At 47.1% G+C, this 27,604-nt stretch overlaps 2 protein-coding genes across 3 annotated transcripts in view; one reads left to right on the forward strand and one right to left on the reverse strand.

Annotated features, from left to right (window-relative positions):
* Nucleotides 1–552: 552 nt before the first annotated feature.
* On the reverse strand, nucleotides 553–5,204 carry TMEM170A (transmembrane protein 170A). The gene is made up of 3 exons (XM_065661326.1): nucleotides 5,072–5,204; nucleotides 4,813–4,983; nucleotides 553–3,699 (listed from the first exon to the last, which is right to left on the reverse strand). The coding sequence occupies exons 1-3, from the start codon at nucleotides 5,187–5,189 to the stop codon at nucleotides 3,569–3,571; spliced, it is 420 nt and encodes a 139-aa protein (XP_065517398.1). The 5' UTR covers nucleotides 5,190–5,204; the 3' UTR covers nucleotides 553–3,568.
* Nucleotides 5,205–5,384: 180 nt separating this feature from the next.
* CFDP1 (craniofacial development protein 1) overlaps nucleotides 5,385–27,604 on the forward strand; it is a 67,336-nt gene continuing 45,116 nt past the window's right edge. Inside the window, exons 1-5 of one of the 2 annotated variants that reach the window (XM_065662619.1) lie at nucleotides 5,385–5,690; nucleotides 5,762–5,867; nucleotides 6,454–6,676; nucleotides 8,443–8,543; nucleotides 25,887–25,991. In XM_065662619.1, the coding sequence (XP_065518691.1) occupies nucleotides 5,636–5,690; nucleotides 5,762–5,867; nucleotides 6,454–6,676; nucleotides 8,443–8,543; nucleotides 25,887–25,991 (590 nt within the window). In that variant the 5' untranslated portion in view covers nucleotides 5,385–5,635. The remainder of the gene's footprint in view (nucleotides 5,691–5,761; nucleotides 5,868–6,453; nucleotides 6,677–8,442; nucleotides 8,544–25,886; nucleotides 25,992–27,604) is intronic. The other variant, XM_065662617.1, reaches the window with a different exon arrangement.

A 27,604-nucleotide genomic window follows, 5' to 3' on the forward strand; every position in this document is an offset into this window, starting at 1 on the left:
CACAGCTGCCATCCTCTTCCAAAGCCTTGTTCTGCCAGACTCAGTCTTTGTAGGCTGTATATAGATATATAATAGTGCAGGCACTGCTCTGGCCCTGGGTTTAGCCAGAGCCATGCAGATGAGGTGTGGGGTCCCATTTTGAGAGCATGAAGGGGACAGTGAGACTTCCACTGCCTTTGGAGAGCCTGAGGGGTGCACAGGGATTGACCCACAGCCCAGCAAAGCCACCATCCAAGGGTGTGAACTGCCCTGGGCAGCACCAAGCCCAGGGGGTGCAGGGGCCCTGCATGTCTGCTCAGGGAAGGGAGCTCCTGGTCCCGAAACAGGCCGAGCACATCCTGAGAGCAGAGCAGCAGTGAGATGCCATGTCAGGCTGCAGTGCCTGGCTGCAGGAGTGAGTCAAGCTCTTAAGGGAGAGAAAATTAACCACCAGAACGAGGACATTCTGGGTGTGGATGGCCCAGAGTGAGGCAGTAGCAAGGCTCAATTCCAACACCGCAAGCCAGGCCCCCTTGTCATGCTGCAGGAGAAACACACAACTTCATTCACCTCAATGGTTACAGAATTTACTGATAATCATCACCAGGATTAGCAGGGTCAGTAGAAAAATAAAATTTACAGTTTCCTATCATACAAAGACTTGTTTGCAACAGCCGCAGTCATTAGTGAGACAGGAAGTGGGGTGGGAGCTGAATCAGAGCAGCACAGGGCATGTCTGCACACAGCGAGCAGGGCCACGAGTCTCAGCAGCGATGTTTCTCCAGGGCAGGCAGCTTCTCTGCAAGGTTTCCTTCAGCGACGCTGGCCAGGGGCTCACAGCACTGCCTGGAACACCTCAGCACCGATGATTTACAACTCTGAAGTTTTGGGCAAGTTTGACTGAGCAAAGTCTACTGCCACCCACTGAAAATTGAAGGGATGCTTCTGCTCACCTCACTCAGCATAAAGGAAGGTAAAGGGAAGACCAAGCTAATGCAGTGAGAGGGGAGGAAGTTGCCAGCACTGACCAATTCAAGACTACTTCTCCTTGCTGCTTGGATCTGATTTTACTGGACAGGGAAGTGGGGAAGGCAGCCAGGGAGAGCAGTGGATACTCTGTGAGCACCAAAGAACACACCCCCAGTGCTAATCCCTGTCAAGTCAGCAGCTGATTGTTTACCTCCTAAGCAAGAATTCCCTGCAAATTTCACAGTGCCTGGACACAGAGAGACACCACTGGCTCCAACCCCTCAACTTCCAAACAGTGGCCAAGCTGTCAACTCTTCCAAGTAAAGCAGACCCCTTCCTCTTCCCCCAGACAGACTCTGGAGACGACAGTGGGTAGAAACCAGGAGGGTTTCAGTTCACCCAGCACCAAGTGATTTTATTAAGCAATTTTTGTTCTTAACAGCCCAGATTTGCACCCTGTGTGCTTCAGCCCTATTACACCAGAGGAACCAGCCTTGTGCCATCACACATGGCACACTGATAAAGTGCTTTCACAGTTGCCATCAGCTTAGTCTTTGGGTTGAGGGAAAGGGGAACACAGCAGGTGCCCAGGACACTGATTTCTAGCTTCACCTGAAAGGTAAGGCCAGCCCTGCCCAGTCTAATCCACCCAAGAAAACACAGAGTAACTCGTGTAAATTAAACCAGGCACTCTGGACATGTGCTGCGTGTGCAGCCATTTGAAATGGGGAGGGGAAAAAGACATCTACAGAGATCACTAGTCCTGTTTTTTCACTGGGGGCAGAAGCAAAGAGGGAAAGAGAGGCCCAGCCTTCCCCAGATGGATGATGCCGTAGGAAGACAGGCTCTCCATAAGCAGCACAGCACGTAGGGCTCTCTGGAGATCCAGGGCTTAGAATTTGCTATACCACCTGGACCTCACCCACCTAGGGAGAAGGATTCGCATTAAAGTCTTCCCTAAAATGCACAGCTTTATTTCCTGAACTAACATGGGATAAAATTTAGGGTAATCATCTCAGTAAGTAGCTCCTGAAAAACACCTCTCACCATTGGCTGCCAATAGACCGCTCCTGAGAAATTAATTAGTACATAGAGAGAAATTCTTCTTCATGATACACAGAGTGCCCTGCTTAGGGTTGTTTCAGCAGATAGGACACATGGCTCATGAAAGATAACTGGCCTTATGATAAGTTGCAGGTACAACAGGCAAGCAGGTCTGGAAACCAAAGGAGTTCAGCAAAAACACGGATGTGTTATGCAAGGCTGGATACAGATCGCACCTTCCCTTGGCAGCCCATGCCATGCCAGTGGCAACAACCAAAGGGCCGCAGCAGAGCCATGGGACTGGCTACATCAACCCCTCATCCTTGGCACTCAACCTCACCTTCTCCATGGTCCCCCAAAACCCAAGCTCCCAGGAAATACCCAGCCGGCTACCACAGCACCCCAGCCATTGTGGCATGTCTCCTGGTAAAAGGCCAGCTCTAAAAGTTAGTTAAAAGTCACTTAAACCAAACTAAATCAATTCATTCTGAGAGACCACGCTGCCTGCTGGCAAGGGTTGGGCTGGGACACTGGAATTACTGGGGCTCCTCCCAGGAGCCTTGCAGGAATCCTACTCGGCACCATGTTGTGAGCTGGCTGCCTCTGCACCCGGGAAGCCCCATATCCCAACGACCCAGTACCAACCAGTGCAGTCACCTAAGAAGCAGTGTGCCAAGTTTTGTATAAGCTGGCCAGCAATGTTTCCATGTCAGCAAACACACCCAGTTCCACCACACCACTGTAAACATGATCAGCAAGGAAAAGAAGAATGGAGAAGTTTAAAACCACGAGTCTCCTTCAGAGCCCAAGAAGCAACAGTGAGTGCTCACATATGTGCCCTGGGATTCCCACTGCGGGCAGTGTGGTATAGTGCCGCATCAGCTGTGCTCTGCCTCTCAGGCAGAAAGTACACAGTGCCTGGAGGGCTTCACTGTAATAAAATACACAAAGATAACAATCCTTTTTACACCAGTTATTCCCCCCACTGCAGCATTCATAGTCACAGTTCTCAGCGACAAATCTGCAATTTCATCTGTTTAAAATGATTTTTTTCTTTTGCTGCTTCCAAATTCTCTATGAGCAAGAGCTGGTATTCGGGCCAGGAAGAAAACAAATTCCTTTACTCATTTAAAAAATTCACATTAAAAGAATTCACTGCAAACAAAGCAGCAAGAAGTCAAAGCATTAAGTGAGCATTACTTCACTCTGTAGCACTGGTTCTAGCCCACAACAGCTACTGTCACCTCCTAGCTACATCCTGTTGCTAGAATTCATCACTGGTAAAAGGTAGATGGGCCTTCTGCTCTAGAAGCCATTTAGCTTCCTATCCTCCAGGGAAATAAAGTTTCACTTGGCACTTAATGTTACAAAAAATAACAAAAATCGCCATTTTTTTGCTTAATTTCCAGCCATGCTGGAAGCAGGAGCAGGCCCTTGGGTTACCTTTATCCAGCAGAGAAAGCACACACCCGGGCACACCTCCCGTTGTGTTCCCCCTACTTTGTTTCAGAGGTGGCACAGGCAGCAGATCCTTTGCTCTTCCTTTGATTTGCGAGCTCTAGTGCCTGAAGAAGAGCTAGAGAGTGGCTAAAATGCGTAGAAATGAAACCACCACTACGCAGAATGTCTGGCCCACTCCCAAAATGAGGGCTTCAAAGGGAATCATTTTTTTCCCTGCAGCTCTGTAAACTCCAGCAATGGCAGCACCTGCAGAGAGGGGAAAAAGCCAAAACATGAACATATAGACATACGCTGTCATACCACAGGGATGAAGGGGGGAATCTAGGAGGGTGGGAGACCGGGGCAGAGAACACGGGGGCTCTGTAAGAGAGGGCTAGCAGAAGTGCTGGACTGGGTTTGCCATGATAAACCTCAGGCGGTAAACAACCTGTGCTGGTAGGAACAGGTAAATTGGTCACGAAGATCTCCTGAGGCCTGCTAAAGGTGTGGAGGTTGGGGGGCGTTTGGACATACTTTTGTCACAAGATCGTCCACACCACAGCCCACAGCTGCAAATAATACCCAGTTCTTGGCACAGACACCAAACCTGTGCATAGCTTTTCTCTGAGTGCTCAGAAACCTGAAAGCCCACCTGGCCCTGCACCTGACAGGTACATTTGGAAGCCCTAACAAAGGGCTCAATATTGGTATGGTCCAAATCTTTCACACACAGAATCACAGAATTGTTCTGGTTGAAAAGGGACCTTCAATGGTCACCTAGTCCAAAACCCCTGCAGGGAGGAGGAACACCTTCAACAGGTTTCCCAGAACCACATCCAGCCTGGCCTTGAATATCTCCACGGATGGGGCATCCACCAGCTCTCTGGGCAACCTGGAGCAGTGTTTCACCACCATTACTATGAAAAATTTCTTCCTCATGTCCAGCCTGAATCTCCCTCTTTTAGTTTAAAACCAGCACCCCTTGTCCTGCCATAACAAGCTCTGCTAAACAGTCTCGTCCCATCTTTCTCATAGGCCCCTTTTAAAAACTGTAAGGCCACAATCAGGTCTCCCCAGAGCCTTCTCCAGGCTGAACAACCCCAACTCTCTCAGGCTTTCCCCACAGGAGAGGTGCTCCATCCCCCGATTATTTTTGTGTCTCCCCTCTGGACCCTCCCCAACAGGTCCATCTCTTTCCTGTACTGAGGATTTCAGAGCTGGACACAGTGCTCCGGCACCAAACACAGACCAAGGGGGGCATACAGCTAAAACATCCATCTCCTCTGTACCCCGGGGAACGCCGCAGCTGGACGCGCTCCCAAAGGCGACCTCCGATCACCTCAGAGGCACCCTGCCGCGGTTACCGATCATCTACCGTACTTGTGAGGATGCCGGCGGTAATGGGTCCCACGATGCCCATCAGCAGAAGGCTCACGGACATGAACCTGCCGTACTTGTGGTGCCGGAGCGTGAAGAGCGCTAGCAAAGCTGCCGGAACGTGAAAGGAGAGGGAGGACACGAGCGCCCACAGAAAGACGCCGTACCACATCTCTGCGGAGAGAAGCGCCATGAGGCCTGCGCGGGGCCAGCGGGCCACGGGACGGCCCCCATCCGAGCAGGCCCCGCAGCGGCACGGTACCTGGGAAGGTGGAGAGCGGGCTGGAGTAGGTGGTGGTGCCATTGCCGACGCGCGGCACCAGACGGAGGCTGAGGATCTGCTGCAGAAGCCCCCCACCGCCGCCTTCCCCGCCCTCCATCCCCGCGCCGCGCCCGCCGACGCCATTCACGGCCGCACTTTCCGCTCCACCCCTTCCGATCACCATAGCCAACGGGAAACGTCGCTCGGTGACAAACAGGGCCCTTGGCCAACCACCGCTCGCCAGCGGCGCTTCCGGGTCGCCAGGCGCCGTCACCGCCCTGGCGTTGCTCCTGGAACGGCCATAGGTCGCAAAGAACTCTGGGCGCCCTTCCTCCGGTGCCGTCGGTCGAGGCTGCAGAGGCGCTCTAGCCTGCCGGTAGCTCTCTCGTCGCTGCTCCCTAAGCTCCTGCGCCGCCTTGGAGGTCTAGGCGTCGGCTGACCCGCTAGGGGACGCGCGCGAGCGGCGGCGACGCTCTGGGCAGCGGTGTTGCGCGCGTGAGGCGGCGGCGGCGGCGGCGGCTGCTGTGGTTGTGGCTGTGAGGCGGTTGTGCGGGGGTCGCAACCATGTCGGGATCGGAGGAATACTCCTCGGCCGAGGACGAGGACTACGTGCCCTCAGGTGAGCGGGGCGGTCCCGGTACCGTTGTTCCCGGTTGTCCCGGTCCCGGTGCTTACCCGCTGTGCTTGCAGGTGCGGAGTACAGCGAGGACGACGTGAGCGAGCTGGTGCGGGAGGAGCCGGCGAGCAGCCCGCGGCCGCCCCGCGGCAGGAGGATTCTCCGCCGCCCCGCCAGCAGGTACAGCCGGTGCCGCACGGGCGCGGTGTCCCGGGAGAGACAGTCTGCCTTGGCCCGGCCGGGAGCCGCCTTCGCGGGTGCTCGTTCCGCCGGGCTCTGTGGTGAGGGGTTGGGGGATGAGAAACGCTCTTCGTTGCGGTTCAGCACCTGAGATCCTCAAGCTTGAAGGAGATCGTCCTGAAACCCCCCTGCAGGAGCCTGTTAGCTTCCTTCTAATAAGACTTTTTAAGTACAAAGTACTTCTGGTGGGAGAAACCTCCCATGCGTGTAGTTTGAGGCTGCGACCTGTCCAGCTCAGGTTCTCCTGTTGTGGTTTCTCCAGTATCCCAGAGCCCATTATAGCCTTACAGGTACATATACACGTTACAGTCTACTTCAGGGAGACAATCTGCTTCAGTCCTGTGGTGTTTTCTGAACAGCATCGTCTTTGAATTAAGCAGCTTCACACCCAAGATGAGGGGAATTGCCCTGGTAGACTGTCCTAGTGTAAATATGAAATGCTATGTTGCTTCACTGTTCTGCTCCACAGTAGCGTTGCGGCACCTCAGTACATGTATTTATATCTTTTTTTGGTGTCTGCTCTTAGGAAGAGGAAGAAAGGAGGTCTGTTGCTAGAGCCAGATGAGACAGAGGAAGAAGAGACTCAGAGGAATGAAGAAGAAGAGGAGGAGGAGGAAGTGGATAATGTAGAGCAGGTGGAAAGAAGAAAAGAAGAAGAAATAAAAAAGAAAGAGGATGCTCTTTGGGCCAGTTTCCTCAGTGATGTCGGACAGAAACCCAAACCAGAGGCTTCCACTCAGGCTGAGAAGGTAACGGGGCCCTGGGCTTTCACCCAGGGAGAATGGGGAGGGCCAAAGCTTTACAGTAGTCAGCGTTGGCTCTACCTGATGCCAGGTGTCAGTTGAAGCTAGGGGAGGCTGGGCTTATCATTGCCCCATCTGCTTAGTAAATCTAGAGCCTCATCCTGCAGCAAGCGGTAAGCTGCTGATTTCCTTCTGGCTGGGGAGGTGTATGATCTGGCAGTGCTGCTTCTGGAGCTGCTTGTCTGTGTCTCGGAGTGCCCACAGAGCTCTGTTGGCTTCCCCTTCCATTCCTGGATTCTCATGTGATGCAGGAGTGGCATAGTGAGCTTTGGTCTGAGCTGTGCTGGTGGCACCGCTCTCCCCTGAGGCTTGTGCCTTTCCTGATACTCCAAATAAAAAAGGGGGGCTCTGTATGTATGTGTGCCTGGGGAAACTGAAGAGACTCCTGCTGACATCTCTGTGCATTGCTCTTCATCCTCGTACAGTGAGGGAGGCTGGAAGATGCTGCGTGTTGGGATGGACACTAGTAACAAGAATGAATCGAGCTTTCTCTAGTTTCCTTTATATGCCCCATTAAAGTGCTCACGCTCCCTGTATACAGAGGTTTTCCATATTCTGTGTGTAATTGGGTATTTAAAAGAATTTGGTTCTTAATAAAACCATATGCATGTGTTTGCCTTTTGAAGCCATTCACACTGAAGGTGGTAGAATGGAAGAAGGTACCGAAACTCACCCTCTTTTCTTAAAACTGTCTTGGTTTTTTCCCTTTTTGAGTGGTCAGACAAAAAAAGTATTTTCTGAGAAAAGTCTGGACTCCTGAATCAGTGACACTTAGCAAGTACAGCTCCTCACTGTGTAAATCTTCTTTCTCTAACTGTTGGAGGGTTGCAGAACAAGTGTAGCCATTCAGTCCTTGCTTCTGAACCCTCCTGCTTTTTTCCACCTCACTTCTTACTGACTGAAGAGATAAGATGACTGCAGGTAGAATTTGAGAGGAGGAGAGAGTAAAAGTTCTCTGAGCAATGCTACAGGCAGAAACCTAAAATGTGAGTGGTCTGTGAAAGTCCCTCCATGGCCTAGAAAAATTTTTGGAGAGATGCAGTTCTTCTATTCTCTTTATTAACTTCTTAATTTGGACTTCAGTTGTCTGCTTGAAGATCTCAGTGGTACGTGGCTGATTTAGAGCAAGAATTTTGGGGGTTGTTTTGAATATTTGTAGGGTATGAGGCTTTTTATCTATGCTGTTAAAAGCTGTAGTTGTGACTGAGTAAATTAAGAAGCATTATTGCCAGATTGCTTAATAAAGATATTTTCCTCTCAAAGAGACATTGTTGGCAAGTAGCTTATTAACTTCAAGCTTGTCTGTGAAGATCAGTCTTGTGTTCTTCTATATTATTGAGTAAAAATTAATGTATTTGGGTGCAATCACACAGTTAGTTTGGAAGAGCCAAGTCTTAAGGCTTTTGCTTGCTTTCTGAACCACAACGGTGTATTCTTGCTTATTCCTACATTTAATTATAATTTCACATCTCATTTTGGGTCTGTTTTTATCCTTAAGCTCCAGTGAGAGTCTGTAACCAAAGTGGGGAACTTCCTTTTAGTGGCAGGGGTGTTTTGTTTCCTTTTACTTTCTGTGGGTGACTTCCTTTGACCGGCCAGCCTAAATTGCAGCGGGACCTGAGGTCTGTGTTGGGTCCTTGGCCCCTTGGAGTGATAATTCAGCTTGGCTTCACAAATTCATTGTTTTGCTTTCTCCTTCATGTATTTTGTAGGCTGAAGGAGAGAGGAGTGAGAAGAAGCTTCAGGAGAAACCAAAAGATTCAGGAAAAGTGACAATCACCAAAATGTTTGATTTTGCTGGTGAGGAGGTCAGGTAAGTCGGCAGATGTGACACTGTAGGCTCAGCACAAACTGAGAACTGCTTTCCTGTGGGCAGGCTGGAAATGTGCTGTGAAGCATGGTATATCTTTTCCCTTTAAGATATCCCTACCTGAGGGCTGCAGAGTATCCTGGCACAGGCTGCACAGAAAAGCTGTGGCTGCCCCATCCGTGGCAGTGTTTAAGGCCAGGTTGGACAGGGCATGGAGCAGCCTGGTCTAGTGAAAGGTGTCCCTGCCCATGGCAGGGGGTTGAAACTGGGTGAGCTTTAAGGTCCCTTCCAACCCAAACCAGTCCAGGATTTGCAGACCTCAGTCTTTGCTCAACTTCAAAATACTCCTGAAAATTCACTTTGACTTTCCCATCTGGACAGTGTTTAAAATGGTTTGCCAAGCAAAGCTTTGCCAAGCTTTCCAGTGGCTCCGCCCACTTGGAGGGTTGAGACAAGGAGAAAAACTGTGTAGAGCCCCACATGAATGACAGTAATGTTTTATTCCTTCAGTCTAGTCCAAGTCCTGTACTGGGGGCAGGATATTTGCTGACACTTTCCCTGGTGATATTCACAATCCGCTGCACAGATCTTTAGACAGTAAGAGGCGTTTTGCTCAATGCACTAATAGCTGAGGGCTTTTACCTCTGAAACAGCTGCAACAAAAATGATGGGTACAGGAAAATCATCTTTAGGTTGAGCTTAGTGTATAACATGCCTCTGTTGATGCACTGTAGAAACCGACAGGCATTTTATAAGTGGACCAGAACTGAGAGGCCTGGTTGAACCCACTTGAAATCTGAATGCACTGTGACCTTGTGGGTATTACCACGGTGTTTTGTTCTGTTTTATTTTTCCAGTAGGTAACTGTAAGCCTGGTTTTGTCAGATGAGAATTTCATCTCTGTGTGTGACGGCAGAGGGCAGCAGTTCCCAGCAATAACTCCCAGATTTTAATTTGAAGACAGAAGCAGCAGAGCAGGGGCTTCCCCTGCTATTGCTGTTAAAGTCAGTACTGCTGCCTGAACTGTTTGAAGAATCTGAGGAGAGCCATAGTAATGACTTTCCTATTTCCGTGTACAATCCAGGCTGTGGGAATACCCTTCATTCACTGATGAAATGGCAACAAACTGTGCCCCTGCGGCTTTTCTGAGACAGAGGATCCACCATACCTTTTCCTCAGAGGAAAGGCACAGACTTTCCTGTGGACAGATAAAAATCTGTAGCAGAAATTCGGTAGCAAAACTTGTGTCCTAATGCACTCTCCCTTCCTCAGCTGCCAGCTTGCTTGCCTCTGATTTTGCTGTTCTTTTTCCTGATTCAAACATGATGTTCTGCTGGGTGAGAACAGCCAAAGCTGTAGGATCACAGGGCCAACATACAAAAGCCTTGTTGTGTTCTGATGTATCATCAGATGGAATACAGCAGAACTGGTGCCTTATGCTTGCAGGAAATCAGCACGCAATGTTGTTTAAAGCCTGGACATGTCCATCTGTGTGTTGTAGGTGTCATGTCCTAACATGAGCATAGACATGTATCACTTAAAGGAAGGGGTTGATTTACAGGGAAGCTCGCCGTTGCAGCCTCCCAGTACCTGAAGGGGGCCTATAGGGATGCTGGGGAGGGACTCTTTGTCAGGGACTGTAGTGACAGGACAAGGGGTAATGGGTTAAAACTTAAACAGGGGAAGTTTAAATTGGATATAAGGAGGAAATTCTTTCCTGTTAGGGTGGTGAGACACTGGAATCGGTTGCCCAGGGAGGTTGTGAGTGCTCCATCCCTGGCAGTGTTCAAGGCCAGGTTGGATGAAGCCTTGTGTTGGATGGTTTAGTGAGAGGTGTCCCTGTCCGTGGCAGGGGGTTTGGAACTAGATGATCTTGAGGTCCTTTCCAACCCTAACTATTCTATGATTCTATGATTCTATGACTTCCTTCAGAACAGGAGTCTTCCACTTGTGGAAAGGAATTCTTTTGTTGTGCAATTTTTTGAGAAGTATAGGACCCTTTAAAGCAGGGAGCTAGCAAAAATGTCTGCCTCGAACCTTCTTGTTCACCTGTCTCTAGGAAAAGAAGCCACAGATAATTATGATTTAAGCCTAGAATTACTTTGGTTGGTCTAACTCTGGCATTCTAGATTTTGTGTGGTGGTTAAAGATTCACTTTGCCAGTGCTGCTCTTGCTTTTATCAGTAATATTAGTTGGAGTGGTTAGAGAAACTTCCTCTGTCCTTCAAGAAGTGGCTTGCCTTGTCAACTGAACATACCCAGGGCTCCTAAGCTGCCGAGTTTGTGCTTTTGACATCAGTATCTTATCTGTAGGTTTTTTTATAGCTGTAGCTAAGTTAGCTAAAGGTGTATTTTTCTGCACCGGTTGCCTTTCCAGTGTCCTTTGTACTGCTCAGTGCTGTTTCCCTTGGCACTGCAAAGGAATTGATACATGTGTCTACTAATTTTTGATCAAATAGGCAAAAGCAGGAAAAAAAAAAAAAAAAAGGATGACAGGAGACTGTAATCCTGCAAAAACCACCAAGGCTGATGTGGGTTTTGTTTACAGCCGCTGTTCTATCAGCAGGTTACAGAGCCAGCAGCAAACACTGTAGCAAGCTATGGGAACCCTTTTCTGCTGGTGCCTGAGTTACAACGTGCTATTTCCTTTGGTAACAGAAAAATCCTTGAATGTTTTTTGCCGCCATGGTTTTTGTAATACTCAGAGCTGAAGCTTTTGTGTTGTTTGCCATTTCGCATCTCTAGATGCATTACATGTTAACTGTGGGTAGAAGGGGTTACCACTGCTTGCAACAACTGCTACTTTTCCAGTAACGGCAGTAGGTCAGGGCCAGAGGGCTGCTTTTACTTTAGAATAGTGGGAGGTTGTCTTTGCACTACCCTAAAGTCTGCAAATGCTCTGAATACCAAAGGCTGACTTCCTTGCCTGGGGAAGCAGCTGGCGCATTGTAGTTTATAAAGGCCAACACATGGTAGTTGTGTATGTGCAGTTGTCTGCGTTTCTGGACCAAAAGAAGTGAAATGAGAGAGCTTCCTCTGTTGCTTTCCTTTCTAAATGGTTTGAGGCTACTTTTGAGTGTTGCTCTTTTGAAAGCTTGAGAAGAATTTAGATCAGTATTTAAGCACTGATAGATTCAGGGCACAAATTTTGATAGTCTGCTCACTAAAGCTCTTAACAGAAGATCATTTAGGCCTGATCTCATGTTGCAGAACTATGTATTTACTGTGTAAGAAGATGGTATAATCTCTTGCATGATTGGAGTAGCAGAAGTCTCTTGAAAGAGATCTTCAACTGCAGGGCTACGCTAGAACAGTGAAAGACCGACCTCTTTAAGCTGTCAGCTCTCCTATAGGTAATTGTTACATTTAATGTCCGTTTTGGTTAGTCTGTGCTTGTATCAGTTGCTAATGCTGATCTTTAGATTCAGAGTATTACAAATTACCAATCACCAAATAAAGCATCAAACTTAGTGGCTTTTAATTTTATAGGATATATGATTTAGTATTAGGTTGTAAATCCAAAGCTTTTGAATCCTGGAACTAGAAACAATCTTTCAACTGATTTCTAAGTTTTCCACTTGTGACTTTTCTGTCTGCTTGTCGTTCCTCCCTGGTGTTAAATAGATTAGGGGCAGCAGGTAACTGTCACCCAAATGGCTGTAATTGTGGGCAGTTGGAGCAATTTGCAAAGGCAGTTCAGCATCTAAATGTAAGTTCAAGTAATTTCTCCCTGACAGAGGGGATTGAAGCTCCTTTGAAGCCTCTGGTTTATGAACTTGCCTTACAATGCAGGACTTACGGTTGTGTTAATAGGGAATTGCATTGCTGGTGCTAGGGTTTATCTATTGTGAAATATAATTGTTGCATGATGAGGCTTGTTTTCTCTTTGGCACTCCAGACTGCTTTGGCCCTTGGCTTTCTTGAAACTGCTGTTTTGCTCAGTGTAGCAAAATGGTTCTCTTGTGCTCCTTGAAAGAAAGTCGACTTTGTGTCCATCCAGGACTGCGGCAGAACATGGCTCCTGTACATGCAGCTGGCCCAGCCCCCTGGTGTTCATCGGAGGCAGTGTAACATCCTGGGAGGGAAGAGTGAAATGGGGCTGTTGAAGGAATAGGTTTTAGTTTGAAACATCTTCTGTGCACCTTCATTTGACTTGTAGGAAGCAAAACAAAATTGAGAGGAGGAATGGTGGCTGGCTTGGATGCTAATTCAGGAATGGGAAGCCTGTGTGTGACGCCCTGCTTTGTTCTTACGTTGCAAATTCTAAATAAAGGGTTCAAAGCTAGAAGCTTCCTATTTCTTACATATGTTCTTTTGTTCATGTGGTTTAAATCCAGAGCTTTACACACTTGAGTTATTCTGCTGCTGGGAATGTTGTCCTGGTACTGCAGAGTTGCCAGGCTGTATAGAGAGTGTTGTGTTGTGCTGGCAAAACTGGCTTGTGGTGCTTCAGTGACCCTTGGCCAGTTCTCTGTGCCTGAACAAAGCAGTCAAGCCAAAGCAAAGCCACAGCAGGGCTCCACTCTCCATCACTGGGGAGAACCCTACTCGTTTCCTGAAATCTGCAGGGCATTCTGTCGCAGCTCCCTTTGCTTTCCCACAAGGCTGTACTCTCCAGGAGCACCAGTCTGGGATCCAGAAAGACTCGCTGCAAGTTGGACAATGGCCTCAGGCCTCTGCACTGTGGTCCCTTCCTACTCAGTCCTCACTACTGTAAACAGGTGGTAAATAGCTGACTTCTCAGAGGCAATTGCTCCTGACCCTGGAGGACTTGCAGATCAGATTTTGCATTAACCTTGGAGTTTTATTCTTGAGCTTTTTCACTGTGTTTGCGCCCTCGGAACCTGTTTCTTTCAGCACTCACGTGTCTGTCAGTTGTTCTTGTGGTGTGAGCAATTCTGGGCTTCTTGCCACATCTAGAGCCAGCATTTCCAAGCATGCTGAAGGCATCATTCTTACTGTAGTGTCAGAAACTGCCAGAGTACAGAGCCCTGACCCTGCAGCACCTACAGGCAGGGAACTGAGAGTTTACTGTGGGACCTTGCACAATGGATAAATGTTACTTTCATATTTGAAGGTTGAGCAGATGGGTGAGATTTTGCAGTTTGACTGAAGCTCATCTTTTCAGTTTGAGCTCCATAATCTTTATCTGCTTCTTCAGTGCCTGTTTCCTGATTAATTCAGGCTGCTTCTGAAAGTATTCTTCAGCGTTTGTCTGATTAAAGCTTACTGTTGCTTTGGAACTTGGTGCTGGAATGCCTGTGTTTGGTGAGGCAGCAAGCCTGGCACAGTACATTCGCTGGGAGAGCTCTTGGCTTAAATTCACAGCCATGAAAATCACCTAAGGGTGCTGGGGTTTTTTTTGCCTCCTGCTCCAGGGGACAGATGATGACCCAATTTCACAGATATTGTTTGGGTTTTTTAGATTGCTTTTAGGTGAATTTTAATGAGGCATTTAGTGCAGAGGTACATATAAGGGAGCAGAAAGCTCTATGATGTTTTTGAAGTTCTTGAAGGCTTTACAGATAAAAAGAGACAAAATCTTTAGCTTTCTTGCAGAAGTTTCTGTCCATGTATCTCAAAGCACTTTTTAAAGAAGTGTTGTTATTCCCTCTTTGGGAATGTGAAAACTGAGGCATGCTGGGCTTCCTGACAGCCACTGACTCATTAGGGCTCCTGCATGATGGTCTGGCTATTGTGATGCCATGGCTCAGGATACCCAGGGATTCAAGCTGAACTTGTGCGTAGCATGCATCTAATCAAACTGGAAGGGCCATTGCCAAACATACTGGATGATAAGCAGCATCATGTGGAGTGTGTGACTTGCTGCTGGATATAATTAGTGTTTATATAGTTTCATAGAAGGAACTGTGCAAGCTCATGTCAGATAAATTTGTCTGGGCTGTTCTATGTGAGGCATGAACTCCATCTCCGGATAAGGGCTCCCTGCTGTTGACTCTTGTAGGAGACTGGATTTGTGACCTGTGATAGCCTCTGGTCTACTGCAGTATGACTGCTTCTATTTGTTTCCACCATCCTGTGAGGAAACAAATTGTGCTGGCTATGTGTGCTGAGCAGAGCAGCAGCTTGTGTTCTAGGTTAAGGGAGGTGATGGTTCATAGTGCAGCTGTTGCATCATAGAGGGAAAATACAAAGGTTTTAAAGAGATACATAAAGTATCTGATTAATAACCAAATAGCTATTAACCTGAGCCAATAAAAACCCCAGTGATTTAAGTTTATATTTCATCTGCCACAGTCGAAGTGTGGGGTGAAAGAGAATCTGATTTTCATCCATTACCATTTGTAAATGGTTAACATCTGGCATGTGCCTGGGGAAAAAAAACCAAAAAAACACGAACTCCTTACTCATTCTGTGTTGCTGCTTCACAGGTTTTCAGCCTACATCAGGGAATCAAGAAAAAAAGATTATTCAGAGGATATTGTTCTGAAGTTGAAACTTTAGGACCTTAAGTTGGATTGGTGTGTTTTGGTGGTGAAATTCATGATTTTTTGAGCAGGAGAAGCAAAGGTGAAGTGAGGTGGCTAGGGGCAGGTTCTTGACAGGAGGCTTTCCTGTGCTAATAAAAGCCCTTTCTCAGTCAATAGTACAGATATCCTTTGTACAGAAATAATATTGGCAACAGGAATTACGTGGGCAGGGCTACAGGCCGTAGCCAAAGTTTGGGGTTTCTGGTGTCCCACAAAGTCATCAAGGTCAACGTATCCTTTAGCTTAGGCCTGGTTGAGTGGGGTGGTGAGGTCTGAGCCCAGTCTGTGGCCTAAGCTGTGCTTCTGGACTCTTCATCTTGGTGAGCTAATCTAGAGAGCTGTGCAGAGCTGGTTAAGGGCTGATCTATTCCCTCAGGGCAAGAACTGCTTAGCTGTGTGCAGCAGTGCTGGGTTATAATTCAGTGTTCTACAGTTGTACAATGCCGCTTCTTGGGGATTTCTTGATGCTGCCTCTCATTACTGAAATACTGGTTTTCTTTTTAAAATCTTAGCTCATCTATGTGCTTGTTGAATAGCCATCTATGTTCTAGACTGCTTACTTTTTCTAACCCCAGATCTGCTGTCCTCTTCTGAGCTTCAGCCCATGGATTCCAACCATTTTTAGGAGACTGTAGGTGGAAATGGCAGCAGAAGAAGTAGATCAGACATCTGAGAACAGCCTGAGCTTTCAAAATTCTTGTTCAGCCTCTGATTTCCTTCTCAGTGCCTGTGGTATCCTCTCTCTTCTCCTTGTGTGACAGCTGAGACCAGCCAAATGTGACAAAGTTGGGAAATAAAGGGGGTGTAAGCCAAGGAGTTTGGAAGACTAATACCTATTTTATTGCTTTACTTTCAAGACAGTTAACTGTCTTGGAAAGAGAGAGCTGCTGCTTCTGCTTTTATCTAGCAAGCATCAAGCCGGAGTGTGGAGAGGCCGATGGAGTTAATATGTTTCAAGGGGAAAGGGGTAAAAAGAGCAGAGAATTCACTGCTACAGGTCTCAGAATTCAGAGCTGGCACAGAGAGCAATTTTAGAAATGTGTAATTGGCCGTCTGTGTTCTTGGTCTCTGGTCTCAGCATGGCTCAGTCAGATGTGCTGCGCTAATTAGCACTGAGAGCATGTAATACTGTTAACTCTCCTTACTTTGTAATGCTTTCCAGGAAACTCAGCAGATGAATAATAGGAAGGGGTTGGCAGCATGCTCACACTTCTTGCTGGGTGTGAATCTTGGTCATTTGTTTTGTGCTCATGGGGTTTTGTGCAATGCTGAGTGAAGGACAGTTGCTTTTAAAATCAGGAGGAAAATCAGTGGTTTGGGTGTGCATCTCTCACTGAGGTTTTAGGTAGTGTGGCACATGTCAGATCAAGGCTGATCTGTGTGTGATGTGTTCCATACATGGAGTTGGTGGGTTTTTGTTTTGTTTTGTTTTGGGTTTTTTTGCAAAAACCTGTGCTGTATTGCTTGTGTATGAGTGATCAGACAAGTGAGCATTGCCAGGATCTGTGTTCCAAAGCCTTATGCAAAGCCCTGCCTTTTTTCTGGGTGGATAAGCAAGTGATACACAGCTTCCACTAAGTGAGGTAGATGGTTGATGCAGCTTAGATAGGGAGGACAATTAACAACTAATTGGGGCAGAGGAAGAAACTGCTTGTATTTTGGTGTGCTTTGGCTACAGTAGCAAGGAAGTGTTAGGAAAAGGCAAATGAATTTCAGTAGCCCCTTGAAAAGCCACTCCAAAGCCTAACCTCTCTGAGGACTTTAGTTTTATGTTGGTGACAGTGGTGCTGGATGTTCATCTAGGATTTATTCTCAGCCCTCCTTGGCTAAGGTGTTCTAGAGAAATGGATTCTAGCCACTTTCCAGTGACATGAGACTCTCACAGTGCAAAAACCTTGGCTTTTAAGATTTTTTCCAGAAATTTAGTCTGAGCACTAGGAGCCTGGGGATCGTGCCCGGGACCGTAAGACAAATCAAACCCCCCTGCATTGCATGGAATATCACTGTGACAGCTATTTACGGGTGGCATTTTAAAAAGCAACTGGTTGCTTTTCTACAAACAAGCAGCAAAATGCAGACTTTAGCATAATGGAATGAAGGCATCAGCCTGTTCCTGTCCTTAAACTATTGTTACTCTTGGAGGTCAGAGCATGCCTCAGTTATCCACAGCTTATACTGTCTTTTTCCAGTTTAAAACCAGCTATTAAAAAACAGCTATTGATTAATTTTTTTATGGTTGGTTGGTTTTGGCTTTTTTGGGAAGCCAGTAGCTGAATATGTTACCTTTCAAAAGATGCTTAAACATGAAAGGGTCTTGGGGGCATGTTTTGATAACCTTTCCTCTATGTGCATCCATTCCTTGATGCTTCAGATTTCCTTGGGGAATCCTAATGCTGTACAAGGCTGATTGGCACTCCGGTAGCTCAGGGATGAAGTCATTAAGCGTGAGCAGGAGTGATGTTGTCTGCTGGTTCACCCACAAGGCATTTGCCTTTCTCAGAGGCAGCTGCAGAAATGAAAACTTTGTAAACAGAGTGACAAACCTAGCCAGAACTCTAAGCCAGAGCATTTACTCCTAAAGTAAATCATGTTACTGTTTGCTTAATGTGCTTTGAGAAGGGGAATGGTCTAATGAACAGCTTCTATTCAGGATCTTCATTAGTAGCTGTGCAGATGAAGCTTCTGCTTAGAGAGGGAAACTGAAGCACAGGGAGGCTGTGACTTGCAGTGTTACACAGTAGTGCCAGCTTTATCCAGTTCATTATCTGGCATTCATCAACATGCTGACTCCTGTTGTGTTCCTTTATTACCATGCTTTTGAAAACCCCAAAGCAATGGAGCAGATGTCCACCTGAAAGTCATCTTATGCTTCTAATACTGCTTGATGCTTTTAAGGAAATAACTGATGTGTGCTGGTTTCATTTGTTCATTTTTGCTGGTAATCAGTATGATGGAAAAGAAGGCTCAGCTGGGATCCCCCAAGGTGGGAGGGGTCTCAAAGCATCTCCAAAATGATGGCTTGGCCTCCAGATTAACTTGGGCATTTGTATGTCTTTCAAACCTGTGGTATCTGGGGGATGCATGAGCATTGGTAACTGAATGGCCAGCTGCGCTCTCCCGTCTTCATGTTCTTCCAAGGTCTTTCTGCCTGCATGATGTGTAGTTAATGTGGAAATATGTGGAAATATGCAAGTAAAAATCCACCCTTCCCCAGCAGGTGAGGGAGGAGGTGTTTCTGTACCTGGCTCTCGGACAATTCCCTGACTTCTAAAAATCTGGAAACAGAAGGAGCTTATGACTTGTTTAGGTCTCTCGGGGGTTCTTTTGCTGAAGGGGATTTTTTGTCCCTCTGTTTGACTTCATCGCAGGGGCCTCAGATCCAGTCCCAGCATTTTGCTGCTTGCCCCGTTTTCCTTGCTTGCAAGCTGCTGTGTCATTCCTGACAGCTCCAGGCTCGGAAAGGGCCTTTGATGTCTGGTGAGATGCTGGCAGAGCTACTTCGCTGCCCTTGGGCTTCAGGTTTCCCGGGATGGGAAGTACGGCTTGCAAGATGGATTTATTTATTTTTTTTTCCTTCCTGTTAACTAAGAGGTTCTGAAGCAAGAGGATTTCTGTGTTAGCCTGAAGGGAAGGCAAAGCTGTTTGCTGTCTTACTGTCTCATTAACACTTTATAAACCAAGTCAAGCTTAGTCTGGCATTTTTCTGATGGGGATATTTCTGCTTTGTAGTGTGTGTTGGCTCCTGTTGTAATCTGTGTAACCTTTGTGTCCAGTATTCATAGCTGTAAGTGTATTTTGTACCTCTGACTCTCTAATACTCCTTTCTTCAGCAGGAGGAGAGTTACATTATGTGAACATTGCATTGCTTTTTAGCAGTGGGGTTGCAGGGATCTATCATGTGTTTGGTGTACTTGCAAGTCATAGTTAATAGGGTCAGAGTGCTGTCACACTCACACATACACCAGCTACATCTGTTCACATGGATTGCTCAGCTCAGGGGTGTGTTCCATAATTTGAAGTTAATTCTTTTGGGAGGTACAAATAAAAATTATGGGATGCCACAAAAGCTAAATGCATGGCAGGATTTTGAGGCAGTGTGATGGGGCTGGCTGAGGGAATCCAGAGATGCAAGCAGAGACCAAGTGCTTGGAGAGATATAAAACTGGGGTGGATAACCTCCAGTCAACAGGGAGGTGAAGCCTTCTGCCCTGGCCACGAGTCATCTACTCCAGAGAGCCATGTTTGTTGTGCTCTACCTATTGCAGGGCCTAGTGGAAGCTCAGTAACTGCAGTGCTACTTCCCCTTGGATTTAGAGAGCTGGTTGCAGAAGCAGCAAGCAGAAGCCCAAAAGGGGCCTGACAGCTTGGTCAGCATCTCAGGTGGCAGCATTGTCCATCTGTTTTCTTTACATCTGTCACAGAGTCTGTCACACAGGAGATGATGGAAGAGCGATTGTTGCCTTCGAGGCTTACGAGGTCAGGATGTGGATGTCAAAAATTACTTTTTATGCATTATTGATGTTGAAATATTGTTTATCTCTGTTCTCAGATGAATTGGTTTGAGGTGCAGCCTGGGCTGGCTGCTTGGACAGAGCACACACCCACTGTGAGGAGCAGCACCAGGCAGCAGCGTGGCCTTCGCCTGGTGTCAGAAGAGCTCTGATCAGATTGGTTTCTGTTTAAAAACCAGCCAGCAGCTTCTGTGCTGATAAGCAGCCCACAAAATTATCAGTCACTCCAGCCTGGTCTTGCCGGTGTTGCTTCAGGGAATAGGCTCAGTTTCCCAGGGAACAACTTCTCCCACCTGGTTTGAAGCTTTGGAGAATGGTGTGTTTTTTTCTGAAAGGGAGAAAACAAATCTTCTACTTTGAAATAAAGAAAGTGCTGGGACCTATTAATTTTACCTCTGCTTGCTTTGCACCAGGAAATCCAGCATAAAATACATACCCAGTGAGCAGGCATGTGTAGACTGAAGGTTGAGTTGTGCGGGGACTTAATTCTCTCCTGGAAGGTGCTGAATGAGTGAACTCTGTGGCTTCAGGCTCTTACAGGCTGGAGCACCTGCCAGTGCATCTGCAAGTATTCAAGGCCAGGTTGGACAGGGCTTGGAGCAACCTGGTCTAGAGAAAGGTGCTCCTGTCTATGGCAGGGAGTTGGAATGTGGTGAGCTTTAAAGGCCCTTCCAGCCAGTCTGTGATTCTATGATCTGTCTGTAGAAGGTACCCAGGCCATGGCAGCTCAAGCACAGGAGTCAAAAAAAATACTCAGGCAAAATATTCCTCTTGGCTCAAAAGGGATTAAGGTTTTTTTACCAACAGCTGTAGAAGAGTTTTGCTTGCTCCTCAAGTGATCATTCCAGAAGGCTGGAGGACTATTTAATGAGGCTAGACACAGATGGGGAGTACTAGGAAAAAGAAAATAATAAGATAATTAGCCTCATTTTCCCCCCACCTTGGTCTGTGATTCCCCAGAGCTAACAACATCAAGATCATGTGGAAAGTCTTATAATTGTGTCAGGTCTAAACTGAGGCAGGTTTCCCAAGGGGTGACTGTGTGTTCTGAGTACAAGTGGCAAAGAGCTGGCATTTTCCAGAGCTTCCACTCTTGCTTTCCTTTTCTCAGCATGGTCAGAAGAGATGGTACCTTTGTGCCGCTGCAATTAGGGATCCTAACTATCTTGTCAGCTCCAAGTCCCCTTATACCACAATACCAGCATGTGCTTCCGCAGCCTGATGTGCATCAGGCATTTTGAGGAGAATGCAGTTGTGTTGAGCCACATGGGTGTAAGTTGGAGAGATTTTGGCATTTGGGATGCACAAGGTTGCTATTACACAGCAGTCTGTGGACAGAAGCCTGCAAGCCTTCCTGATGTGGCTGTCTTTCCCAGCTTTCCCTGTCCTGCCTCAAAGACCCTGCCTCCTTTTCGCCTGCTTGCTGATGCACTTCTGGAAGGGCTTGCAGGGCACCTCGCTGCTGAGCCAGGTGCTTTCCTGACACTGCACCCTTGGCATCCCTTATGCTAGCTCTGTTTCTTGCAGACAGGACTGGGTTCAGCTGTGCTAGAGCAGAGGCACCTGACCACTGCACTGGGGTGAGTCCTGGGATGCTGGTGCTGTGTGTGCCATGGGAGCAGGAATGGTATGATGTGTTAGACTGGGACCGCCTTCACTCCTGGTAACTCTGCACCCATTGTGTGACCAGAGCACAAGAGACAAGCTGGTGTTTCAGGCTTGCTTTGCCACTGAATCGAAGCATGAATATTTGGGTTTAACCCCCTTCTGTAGATTAGGTAGAGCTATGTGAATGGGATGCTCATTTTAGCCTGTATTCTTCCTTCACTGTAGCTGCTTAGATGGCTATGCAGACTACTGGGAACAGATCAAACACTTCTTAAATTAGGATGCTACAGTTCTGTGTGTGCTCTATGGAATGACTCTTGAGACAGCCTATAGGTTTTTTTCATGTTTTTTGGTGCCCAGCCTGCATGACTGGGGCCTTTTCCATGCACGTAAATCACAGCATTTCAGTTGGAAAAGGTGAAGGGAAGGGTGACAAGTTCTTGAGTGGAAGTTGGAAGTAATGTATCCACACCTGGGGACCAGAACAGTAGGATGGGTGGGTTTGAGCATGCTGAAATGCTCGGGTACCACTTTGAGCTTGGTTCAGAGATGAAGCATCCTAAGTTAGGAGGACACCTGTAAGTGTCAGAGAGACTTAGTGATCTAGTTTCTAGCATGTTTTCCTTATAATAACTTTATGCATGGGAGACCTTTCTATTTTACAGTTGCACGGCATCTTCTACAGTAGCATTGTCAGTGTACCAGGCTCCAGCACAGTCCAGAAAAATTAATAACTCTTCTGTGTTTTGGAAGTCTTTTTATGCAATTTAGTAGCATAGCAATATAATGAAATCTTTATGGGAAAGTGATGAGAGTGAGCGGTTTTGTGTGTGAATTACGGGGTCTGCAAGCAGGCAAGACAGTAGCTACTTATTTTGTTCCTGACAATATACTTATTTCCATGTTTATTCCTGGATTACAATATGTGAATAGCATCCCAGTAAACAGTCAGGCAAATAGTTATTTATCAAGTATTTAAAAGTGAAAGGTCTTGTAATTTTCCTTAGTAATGACTGTGATTTCTTCCAGCTGGATTAATGGCTCTCATTTCTCCCCATGAAGAACAAGAAATGTTTTGGTTTCTACATGGAGAGTTATTGTCTTCCGTAATAATGCAGACCAGAGGATTTTTTTTTTTTTTCCTTCTTGGCCTGGGATCTGGAAAAGGTTGGAATGTGCATAACCTGAATTAATACCTTATAAAGGCCTTTCGTATTCTTTATTTTGTCACTCGTGTGGAGTGGGTCACGAGTTGCTGCTGGCATTAGCCCAGCTTCAGAGCTGCTTTTGTTTCAGTCTATGAGGATATAAGTGGATCTTGTGGTGAAATTGCCTTGAAAGGTCACTTTTAATTACATTTCTGGTGCATTCCTTTGTCCCCAGCTGGCCAGCCCTGCAGGAACAGGTTGCCTGCAGCTTTGCAGCTGAGTTTCTACAGTGGACAACTTCAAAAATACATGCTAAAGCAGCTGCTGGCAGGCCAAAGGGAGCAAAAACGGAGTTACATACTGTGCCCAGCCATTGCTGCTGGTACCCTGAGGTGGTGAAAGACACAGGTATTAAAGCTGAAGTGTCTGTCATTGAAGGGCTGTGCATCATGTTGAGGGGCTTCAGCAGGTAGAGTTTTCTCCCTTCTCACCTTTTCTGGGATTGAGCATGTTCCTGCTCCAAGAGCTGTGCTGGTCCAACCAGCAGCATGCTAATTCTGTCAGATTACAGGCTGGCAAATCCCTGGAGCCGTTTCTCATGTGCATCTTAGCTTGGTGTCTTCTTTTACCTCAACTGGTAGGGCAGACATTGGCCAGTTTTGTCTCTGGGTTGGTGAAGGAGGCTGAAAGTACTTACGAGGTTAAGATCTAAGCTCTGCCACAAGCTTTGAAGACTTGCTGCCCATTTATAGAATCCCAGACTGGTTTGGGTTGGAAGAGACCTTAAAGCTCATTTAGTTCCAACCCCCTGCCATGGTTGGGGACACTTTCCAGTAGACCAGGTTGTTCCAAGACCCATCCATCCTGGCCTTGAACACTCCTGGGATTGTGCCTGTCCAGACCGTGTTAAGCTATTTAATTTCCCAATTCCTGTAGCTTGTGGGAGCAGAGTTAGTGATACGGTGTGCTTTGTCTGACTTCTGCTTCCTTTCCCAACCCCTCCTCTTGATTTTACACTCTTCAAGTCCCAGAATCGTGCAGGGTTTGACTGGGATCTAACCCAGGAGCAGGCTCTGTGGCCGTATCGAGGCCAGTGTAGAGGGTTTTTTCCAGGTGTGTGGTTACTATGCTGTGCCTCTTGAATTCCTGCATGCTCAGGATCTGTCTGATGTTTCTCATGACTGCTCATGTCCTCTTTGCATGCCTCCAGTGGCACAAGAGTGCAGGGGTGATGGGAAGAGGGGCTGCCATGCCAGAAACCAACACTGCAATGTGCATGAGAAATGGTGCTGCACTGCAGCTGGGCAGGACATGGCACCAGCTCTTTGATTGCTGTGTTTGACATTAAATAGACTGTGTGACTGTATTCATGGGAACCTGGCACATAGGCTTGGAGGAGCTCTGTGGGGCATTCTGGCTGATGGCAGCACAAAGACACCAAGTTTATTCTGTTGAAGGAAACTGGATGTACAGTAACCTTTGGTGTGTGACTGCTGTTGCTGAGCACTGTGTGCAGTTCTGGTGTCCTAGCATAAGAAGGACATGGAGCTGTTGGAGCAGGTCTGAAGGAGGCCACGAGGATGATCAGATATCTTGACCTCCTGTATGAAGACAGGCTGAGAAAGCTGGAGCTGTTCAGCCTGGAGAAGAGAAGCTGCGTGGAGACCTCATAGCAGCCTTCCAGTATCTGAAGGGGACCTACAAAGATGATGGAGAGGGATTCTTCATCAGGGACTGTACTGATAAGAAAAGGGGGAGTGGCTTTGAACTGAAACAGGGGAAGTTCAGGTTAGGTGTAAGGAAGAAGTTCTTCCCAGTGAAGGTGATGAGATGCTGGCACAGGCTGCCAAAGGAAGCTGTGGCTGCCACATCCCTGGCAGTGTTCAAGGCCAGGATGGGACCAGGAGCAACCTGCTCCAGTATGACGTATTCCTGTCCATGGCATTGAGTTGGAGCTGGATGATCTTCAGGTCCTTCCCAACCCAAACCGGTCTATAATGGTACGTTTGGAATGTCCTAAACTGGGACAGTGCTGTAGCAAGGCTTTTGTTTCTTCCGAGACTGTTTTTCCCCCACTTCCCACCTCTTTCCAATCTGATCAGCGCCCACTTCTAAATATTCATAACATGAATTTGTCTCTCTCCCCTTGACTGCTGCTAGTTTGAAAGGCATGTGACAGTGCAGGGGGAAATGGGGTTAATCTGCACTGTCAGGACCAGGCAGAGAAGGAGGTGTACAGCACAAGAATCACAGAATCACAGAATCCCAAGGGTTGGAAGGGACCTAAAAAGATCATCTAGTCCAACCCCCCTGCAAGAGCAGGGTAACCTACAGTACATCACACAGGAACTTGTCCAGGCGGGCCTTGAATATCTCCAGTGTAGGAGACTCCACAACCCCCCTGGGCAGCCTGTTCCAGTGCTCTGTCACTCTTACAGTAAAACTTACTCTTATTTCTGAACATGCCTTTTCCACCGAATTTGCAGTCTGCAGAGAAGGAGAAATGATTTCCCTTCTCTAACAGCTTCTTCAGGTGCTGTCAGGATGGGGACATGGGTGCACTAGTTGTGTGCAAGTGGGATTTCAGGGCATCAGTGCCTCCAGGCTTAATAAACAGCTCCACAGTGCTTCCCTTGAAGCCCAACCCAGCAGTAACCCTGCTGGGTCTGCAGCTCCTTGGGTTTTTCCATGTCATCAGCCAGTTCCTGCATGTAAGCTGCAGTGTCTGGTTGGTGGGTAAGAGGCACGCAGCAATTAGCCTGACTTGTAACCAGGGCAGATCCTGTGACTAACGAGAATCAGGGAACAAGGGACCAAAATTATTAGCTTGGGAAAGCAGAACAACCTCATTAAGAGCTCCTGAGAGTGTGGAAAGTGTGTCACTGGAGGCAGGTGATTGTAAATGAGGGGCTAAAGTAGCTGGGATTTTCTAACAATTAATTACTGAGTGTGTTTTCTAGAGATTCATTCTCATGCTCTTAATACATTCCTTGCTGTCGGTGCTGTATTTTTTAAAGTTCAGTATTTTGCACCCTCAGGGCCTCAAACAGAAATTAAGTAGAAACTGAGAGCAAATTTCTGCATTCTGCCCAGCCAGAACTTTTTTTCCCATTCCGCATGCCTGGAGCCAGTTTCTTTGCTCTGTTTTGGGATGCAGATGTTGCCAAGCCTGTGAGATGTGGGTGGCAGAACAGCTGTGGCATAAGAGCTGCCTCACTGACCCACAAATGAGGAAATCAAGAGCCCAATTAAGAGCCTGGAATTGCCCCCAGTGACCTGAGCAGAGCATTTAGTAGCTGCAAGTGAGACAGGCCTGCTTGAATGAACAAACATTCCTGTTTGAAGAAAAAGAAAATCCCTTCCTCCCTTAGCGCTAATCAGCTACCCTTTTCCTTTTTTCTGCCATGATTATAGAGGGTTTGTAACTGGCACGAAATCTTAACAAGATGCCTGTTCTTCAGCCTGAAGCTGATGGAGGTGGTGTGGGTACTTCTGCACCTCTTTTCTGTGTTTCCTTGGATTTTTGTTTTTGCTGTTGTGAGTACAGCTCTTCCTTATCCTCTTGTTTGTCTCCTTTTCCTCCAACAGAGTGACTAAAGAAGTGGACTCAACCTCAAAAGAAGCTAAGGCTTTTCTGAAGCAGCAAGAGAAATGGCAGTCAGCAGCTCCGACTTCCTTCCCAACAGTGTCTGGGTGAGTATGTGGTTTCTCTGCCCAGATACAGACGCTTAGTGAGCAAGACAGGACTCAGCATACAGCAAAGGCTGTGTGGTATTTAAGCTAAGGGGTAATTGTTTTCTGCAGGATTTCAGTTGGGGGGGAGGGAAGTGGGGGAAGCAACTCATGAGTCCCCATGACTCACTTTGTAGGTTCAAGCTTGAATTTCTCAATCCTCATAAATCATTCTCCTAATAAGGAAATACTGTTTCGAATGTCTTGAGCAACCTGATGAAACTGCAGGTAGCCAAAGAACATGCCTGGGATTGCCTGCAGTTCCTTTGACAGGTGCTTCTTGGGAACATAAAAAGCCATGGCAGGCTGGGCTGTGGCTTCTTATAAACTTTCTGGGAGCATTTGAATGTGAGATTCCTTTTTCATGTTCTCTAATATAATTTTGACATGGATTTGTCACTTTGTTCAAGCTCTAACACCTAATTCTGAGACTATCATGCTTGTCAAAGATACAAAGAGGTCAGGTCCCCTGAGCATCTGACATGCCTCTCTGTGGTTCTTGGTGAGCTTGGGAGATCACCTGCTTCTCAGGAATAGAGGAGGTGCTTCTATGTTCCAACAATGATTTTTAAGTCAGTCATTTATATTTATAAGACATAAGCTGCATATGATTTGGTCACATAGAAACAACACCCATCAGATAAGTACATTGTTTTTCCCATCTGCTAAAGAGCAATTCTTCGGTGTGAGTTCAGGCTGCCTTTGCCCAAGATAGGCTGTTACTCAGTTGCTGCAGCTGGATTGTCACTCATTTTTCCAGCTAAGTGTTGCATAGCTTGTAGTTAGATCAGGGCAAGGAAAGCATAGTAAGTGTGTGTGTGACTTGACAGCTGCTGTTCCCTGAGATGAATGAGTGCATAGATGAGCATATTTGTCTTGCTGCTGTTCATGCTGCATAAGGGTTTGTTCCTGCAGAGTGCATTAATTGTAACCTGCATGTTGTGTTACATGGTTTTGTGCTGGAAAACTTACCTTGACCTGGACTGGCACTCTTTATTCAGTCTGGGCGGGCACAAAAGGGGTTTCGGTGGCAGCTGAAGCTGGGGCACTTCATTGCTGTGCATACTGCTGGTGGTCCCATCCCTTCAAACCTGCCTTCCAGTTCCCGCAGCAAATGCCCTGCTGCTCTGAGTGCAGGTAGGTTTGATTGTCCACTGGGAAAGCCCCACAGGCTGTTCACCTTCCTACTGTCTGAGATCAAGGTTTCCTCCTCTATCTTGCTAGCCTAGAGGAGGAGGTAGGTGGCCAGTGGGCCTGTACCACTAGTCATTACCAAGGTGCATGGCTGCTTGTGCTGGAGATCTAGTTGCTCAGGAGAAATAGCCAGAGCCCATTTTGAGTTAATGCTGCAGGTATCTGAAGTGAAAAATCCATGTCAAATGTGGAAAAAAATAGAATAAAAATCAGTCTAAGAAATAATGAGTTCAAGGACTCTTACCTTTCCTCCAGTGTGATTATTTTGGAGGCAGCTCAATTAGGTGGTTGTTCAGTTTGCTGATGTGTGATGTCCTACTGACAGTTGCTTGCTCAGAACATGAGGTGGCCTGGCTGCAGGGATGGGAGGGGAAAAATGC

Source organism: Lathamus discolor, chromosome Z (assembly GCF_037157495.1).
Source record: "Lathamus discolor isolate bLatDis1 chromosome Z, bLatDis1.hap1, whole genome shotgun sequence".
NCBI lineage: Eukaryota > Metazoa > Chordata > Aves > Psittaciformes > Psittacidae > Lathamus > Lathamus discolor.

Bases quoted from the DNA above. Each gene is read 5' to 3' on its own strand.
- TMEM170A (XM_065661326.1), bottom strand. From the start codon at position 5,189: ATGGAGGGCGGGGAAGGCGGCGGTGGGGGGCTTCTGCAGCAGATCCTC. The intron at 4,984-5,071 runs GTACCGTGCCGC...TTCTCTCCGCAG, and splicing joins CCCGCTCTCCACCTTCCCAG to AGATGTGGTACGGCGTCTTT. The intron at 3,700-4,812 runs GTACGGTAGATG...CCCTCTCTGCAG, and splicing joins TACCGCCGGCATCCTCACAA to GTGCTGCCATTGCTGGAGTT.